The sequence below is a fragment of the Rhinopithecus bieti genome, unplaced genomic scaffold, assembly GCF_001698545.2.
Source record: "Rhinopithecus bieti isolate Rb0 unplaced genomic scaffold, ASM169854v2 scaffold_68502, whole genome shotgun sequence".
Lineage (NCBI taxonomy): Eukaryota > Metazoa > Chordata > Mammalia > Primates > Cercopithecidae > Rhinopithecus > Rhinopithecus bieti.
Window position 1 is genome coordinate 56,395 of NW_016825621.1, and position 5,751 is coordinate 62,145.

General features: G+C 42.2%; 1 protein-coding gene across 1 annotated transcript in view; it reads right to left on the reverse strand.

Moving 5' to 3' along the window:
- Positions 1-414: 414 nt before the first annotated feature.
- Positions 415-5,751, reverse strand: part of SPRY3 (sprouty RTK signaling antagonist 3) — a 12,127-nt gene continuing 6,790 nt past the window's right edge. The window contains exon 2 of the mRNA XM_017863085.1: positions 415-3,433. Coding sequence (XP_017718574.1) covers positions 2,461-3,327 — 867 coding nt within the window. The 5' untranslated portion in view covers positions 3,328-3,433 and the 3' untranslated portion in view covers positions 415-2,460. The remainder of the gene's footprint in view (positions 3,434-5,751) is intronic.

A 5,751-nucleotide genomic window follows, 5' to 3' on the forward strand; every position in this document is an offset into this window, starting at 1 on the left:
CTTAGATAACTGAGCTCTAAGCACATTTCAGGCAGAAGCAGAGAAGTGTGTGTTGCTACTCATCACCATCCAGCTTGACCCAGAGAACTGGGCAGAGCTTTTAGGGGTAGATAAGTGTAAAGTACAATCAAGCAGACTTGTAAGATTAAAAAGTTACTTAAAATTGAAGGATCTGAAAGCAACATAAGAGGTTACAGGTATTGGTTTGGGTTTATAAATGTTCCAAGAAGCCTAACCTTATATATGGCACCATTTGCAGCAATATCATTAACATTATTAATAATCATCATAACATATTTATATATACAAAAATAGAGCAAAGCAATTCTAGAAGAGGAGGTGTAAGTGAAGGTGTGGGGCTCTGTGCAGCCCAAATGTCAGTACACTTCAGGAAGATTCAGAACCAACAAAAACTGAGTGGCACATATTTCTGTAATATGTATCCAACAAAGGGACATGGATGTCCCCTCTTCCCCTGTGTACGACTATACACTTCTCCCCACTTCTCCACCCTGCAACACACATCCATGCACACTCTAAAAGAGCTGATCTATAAAGTTAGAGTCTGGAGGTCTTAAACTAAGTTGGAGCACCTTGATTTCAAGCAAGTGCCCTCAATCTCTGAATTCCTCAGTGAATTCTGGATTCACTTATAGAGGGAAACTGTATAATTCTTGTGTCTTTAAGCAGCAGTCTTTAGGAGCCTGCCATCACCACTGCAGCTTTTCCCATTGAAGGGGTTCACAGCACAGGCTCTCTGTATTTTTTAAGAGAGAAGTCAGTTCTCTGAATTATACATCTTTCATCTCAGTTTTTCACTGTTGCTGAAATTTAAGTTCTCAGGCAGCTGCCATTGCAGACAAGCCAGGAGCAAGCACAGTGTGTGCAGCAAAGAGTAGATGCAATGGCGAAGATACAGCTTGGTTAGGGCTTCTTTAAGCTTTTCTTTTCCACACTTGAGCTTCTACAAGGTGACAGAGCCAAAGGTGATGTCCACTGGGGGCAGCCTCAACGTCTGATAGTTAATTAGCTACCCACCATGCACTGGAGAAAGACCACCACATTAACTTAGCATGGTTCCTGAAAAGTAATTGAATGGGAATGGCTTTCTGTCACTGTTAATAGAGCCCTAGGAAAAAGTCCCATGACTCAATGTGGTACAGGGGTAAGAATACCGAACTAGGAGTCAGAAGGCCTATATTCCAGTCCCAATTCTGCTGTTAACTCAGTGTGTGGCTTTGGGCAAGTCCCTTCCTATCTCCAGGCCTCAGTTTTCCCATCTGTAAAATAAGGGCATTGAACTAGATTAATAGTTAAGATTCCTTCCAGCTCTAACGTTTTCTGACTTTTTATGTCCATTATTAACGCCTGAGCCATGCAGTCTCAGGGAAGTTAGCTTCTAAGAGAGAACATACCTCTGTATCCTTTGCTTTGTTCATTTAGCTATAAAGCACGTCTGCCTTTGGCACTTGGGTCAGACATACAAAGTTATGAGCATCCTGATTTACTGTCCTACTCAGCATGCTAGTGGAATCTGTCAGTACTATAAGTTGATTATTGAGAAAGGGAGAAAAACTCCAACTAGTTAAACCTGGAAATATAAGATAACTTTGCCGCATGTGCTCACAAACAGGTGAGAGTGATTGTGAGCACATACACACATCGGGATACAGACTATTGCTAGTGATCAGTTCATTACAGTAATCCATTTCCCTTAATAAAAATTAGTAAATACTATAGCATAGCAAAGTTTGGTGTCTAAGGAAACATCTATGGAAAAACAGCACTTTTGGACATGTTAGAGAAAGAGGGAAGGTAGAGAGAGACAAATATAGATCAGGCAGAGAAAGGATTAGTCTGAAAAAGAAGGAGGGGAGAAGGAGAAAGGGAGGAAGAAAGAGAAAAAGTAAAAGTAGAGAGGGTGAGAATGAAGGTGAAAAGAATACAAAACAGAATAATGAAAGAGGAGAGAGGAATAAAGAAGGGCAGTAACAGGGAGAAGGGGTCATATTCCCTGGAAGGTTGAACGCTGTTCCACATGTACCTGTGAAAACCATCTTAGCAGAAAGCTTCCAAAGGCACAGCAGAAAACAGAGTGACGATCAGAGCCTGCATCGAGAGGTATTACACTGGGGAGCCCCTAAACCTCCACGTTGCTGGCCCTGTCAGTCCTCAGTGTTCAAACCTCATACCCATATATCACCTGAATTTGCCATGACAGCCATAAGGGCTGAGCTGGCAGGGTGTAAAGACTGAAGAGGAGTGGGATAGATACTGTGAGAAAGAACAAGGCATCCTGCACCAGGATGTACTTGGTCATTCCCCTGACACTGCAGGAACAAAAGAGGAGAGGCCCTAACTTTGGCTAGTTTATCACTCCTTCCCCTCTCCAAAGATGAGGCCTATGCATTACTGATGGGGGCTAGAAGGAGAAAAGCTCTGATCCACCTTGTTGGAAGGTCATACAGACTTTTCCTGGGCCTTGGGGAAGGGTGCACTACCAGAAGAGATCTTTCTGCACACAGTGTTGGTGTGCCTCTTGCAGCGGCAGCCTGGTCGCCGGAGGCTATCGTAGCCCCGTTGGCACAGATGGAGGCATCCACGGGTAGGCAGGTAGCAGCACAGGCAGGGTAGGAAGAGGGAGATGAGGCTCATGGCTGCCCAGCGGACAAAGCAAGAACTAGGCCCACAAGAGCAGGGCTCATCAGCACAGTTGTCTTCATCATCAGTGGAGCAGTGGTAGAAGAGGCCCTTGACACAGCAGACACAAGTGCCATAATCGAGGAGGCTCTCAGCAGAGCAAAGGCAACGCTGGTTGCACAGCCAGCAGGAGGGGAGAGGGCGAGCTGCTGTGCAGGGGACACACTTGCAGCGCCCACACTCCTCACAGATGAAGAGGTGCTCACTAGGGTGCCCTGCAGATTGCTCAGCTTCTCCCTTCAGAGCACCATCAGCCTTTGGGTGGACCCCTGCTCCAGGCTGGGTTCGGATGATGGATTGGCCTGAAGGTGAGGGTGTAATGCTGGCCAAGAGCCTTTGATCAGAGGCAGTAGTGCTATGAGACATTGAGCTGGCAATGCTAGATTGGCTCAGATGCTGAGGCAAGGGCTGCAGTTGATGGCACTGGCTGAGACTGCGGGGGAGAGAAGTAGGCATGGTAGCCAGAGACCAATCAGACTTGTGGGTTTGCACAATAAGGGAAGGGCTTGAGAGGGCCTGTTTACAGGGGGCTGGAGGCCGTTCCACATAGTCATTGCTAGCATGAGTAGAGCGCAGCTGTTCAATAGGCAGAATTTGTTGAAAATCATCTGTCACCGCAGCATCCATTTTGCCTTGATTTTTAAGCTCTGAGTGGTTTTAAGCCAGGGTGGCACTTATGGTGATAAAGAGGAGCCCTTGCAGTTACATGGATCTCAGGGCACATGAGAAAATCCTAGGAGAGAAGGCATAAAAACAGTAAATGAGAACACACAGGCATAAGTACTTTGCAAGAAACCAACAAAGCTCAGGCCCTATCACCACCGCTACCTTCAATTGCTTTACAGTAATCTTCATGCTACACATTTATTCTGTAATTAACCTCACTTACCTCTTTATAGGCCAATCTGATCATCCCATCCAGACTATAAAGAAGTTTGGGAACAAAGATCAGGTAGTTGATTATTTTTGTATTCCATCAAATGCCTAGTTTCATAGGAGCAGCTAGCTCATTCAGGTATTTGCTAGCAGAGACATCCAAGCCTTGGGTATCGGAATTCTAATACAAATGGAACCTCGTATTACATGCAAAGGCTATTTTCTGAAGCAATGCTGAAGGAAAAGAGAAAGCCTCAAAAGTCTCCCATGAGAAATTGCTCATATATATATATATAAAACCAATCAAAATTATCTTTTCAGTGTGAATTTATGATAAGCAGTAATACACAGATAAGAAAGGACATTACTTGATTCAGTGAATACAGGCAAGCAAGGAGAATGCAATAAAGGCAGAGATACAGCAAACACACAGAGGGTAGGAATTAAGCTGTCTGCAGTGTAGTAGAAAAAAAAGGCTTCCCAAGAGTATAAGGAAGCCAAGACTAATCATCTTGCAGTTCTCCTCACCTTACTGGCTGCTTTAACTTACTAAGGAAGTGATTCTTTTTAAATGGAATGGAGGCTCTAGAATCAAGCTTTTGTACACGTGGGAGTAATACTGGGGATCAAGGAACTATAGAAGACAAGTCCTGAATTATTTCAAAAATCATCTATAATTATACCTATTACTATCCCAAGTCAACTCCATATTGATGGGATTTACCAAGCAGAATTTGCTTGGACTTCTTTTCTGTATCACTACCTTACACAATAAACTGACCTTCTTAAAGGACAGTGACATTCTTATACCATCTTTAAGCTAAGTTGAATATCTAGAAAGCATATGCTTGTATTTCCTTTGTACCATAGTCAGGAAGAGGTGGTTGGTCATTCCCTGAAGGATTTTACCACGCCTAGAACTGATGATGATGACCATGGGGAAAATATTGTACAAATAGTAGACTGCTGTATCACACCACTTAGAAGACTGAAGAGCCAAAAAGGTGTAAATGAGGAAACCTAAACACAAATCCAGGAAATATCCTGGAGGCATTAGGACCTAGCAAAACACTAGCACGAATAAAGTATATATTTGAGATCCATCAGATTTCAGGCCTCCTCAAAATAGATCAATTACTCACACTACTGTATGTGATGGATAGCTTGAATGAGTAATAGAAATGAACAAGTGAGAGAGGATGGTGCTTGATTAGGTTTCCGTAAGCAAGCAAACATGACACTGAAATGGGCCCAAAGCTCAGTAACAGGAAAAACAAGGACTCAGTGGCCAATATGACCAGACTCAGTTGACTTTTGAGGCTATATCCTCATGCAAACCTGATTAGCTGAATTTACATCTGTTCATTATTTGAAAAGATTTAATTTGGTTAAAATAACCTTTTGGCATATCACATCAAAGAACCAGTCTGACAAAATTTCACATTTTAACTAGTTGTTTTGGTGTTAAATAAATGCATCATAAGAGAATGCAAATAAATATTATGGAAACTCTCAGACTCAAATATTTATGTCACTTTTGTCAAATCACTTGCTTTCTTTGGACCTCAGTTTCACTGTCTATGTGAAACTGAAGGATATGTGAAGTGAACAAGGTGATCTTGAAGGACCTTGAGCCATTATGGTCTGTATTTCTTTCTATAACTATACAATTTTCTAAACTATTTCTTTTCATTTATATCTTCTACATCTCAAGTCCTTGAGGGTAAGGTGGGCAATGTGCCCTTATTTATTTGGGTATTCAAAAGCAACATGTATGTTTCCTTTATTTACTTGCACTCAAAGGCTCATGCAACCTGCCACCTCTACCTTTGCTGTATCTTTATAGATTCATAGTCTCAGCATTGGAAAGGAACTGGCAGCTTTCATGCAGACACCCAAATAAAAAAGGACACATTGTTCATTTGGCTTGGAGGGTATGTAGATGTAGGAACTTGGGACTGGGAAGAGTCTTTTGACAAATTTATGAGAAATAGATTTATGTCCCATGGATCAGCTAAAGAATATGTAGAGCCCTGCAAGTCCTTTGTACTGTAAGAACAATAATATACATGCTGAATGCAGTTTAGACTAATTGATTTCCCAAAAGAAACTAGATTCAAAACATATTGAAAATTCCAGGAAGCAATAATTTAAAGGAAGGTATACAAGGTCTTA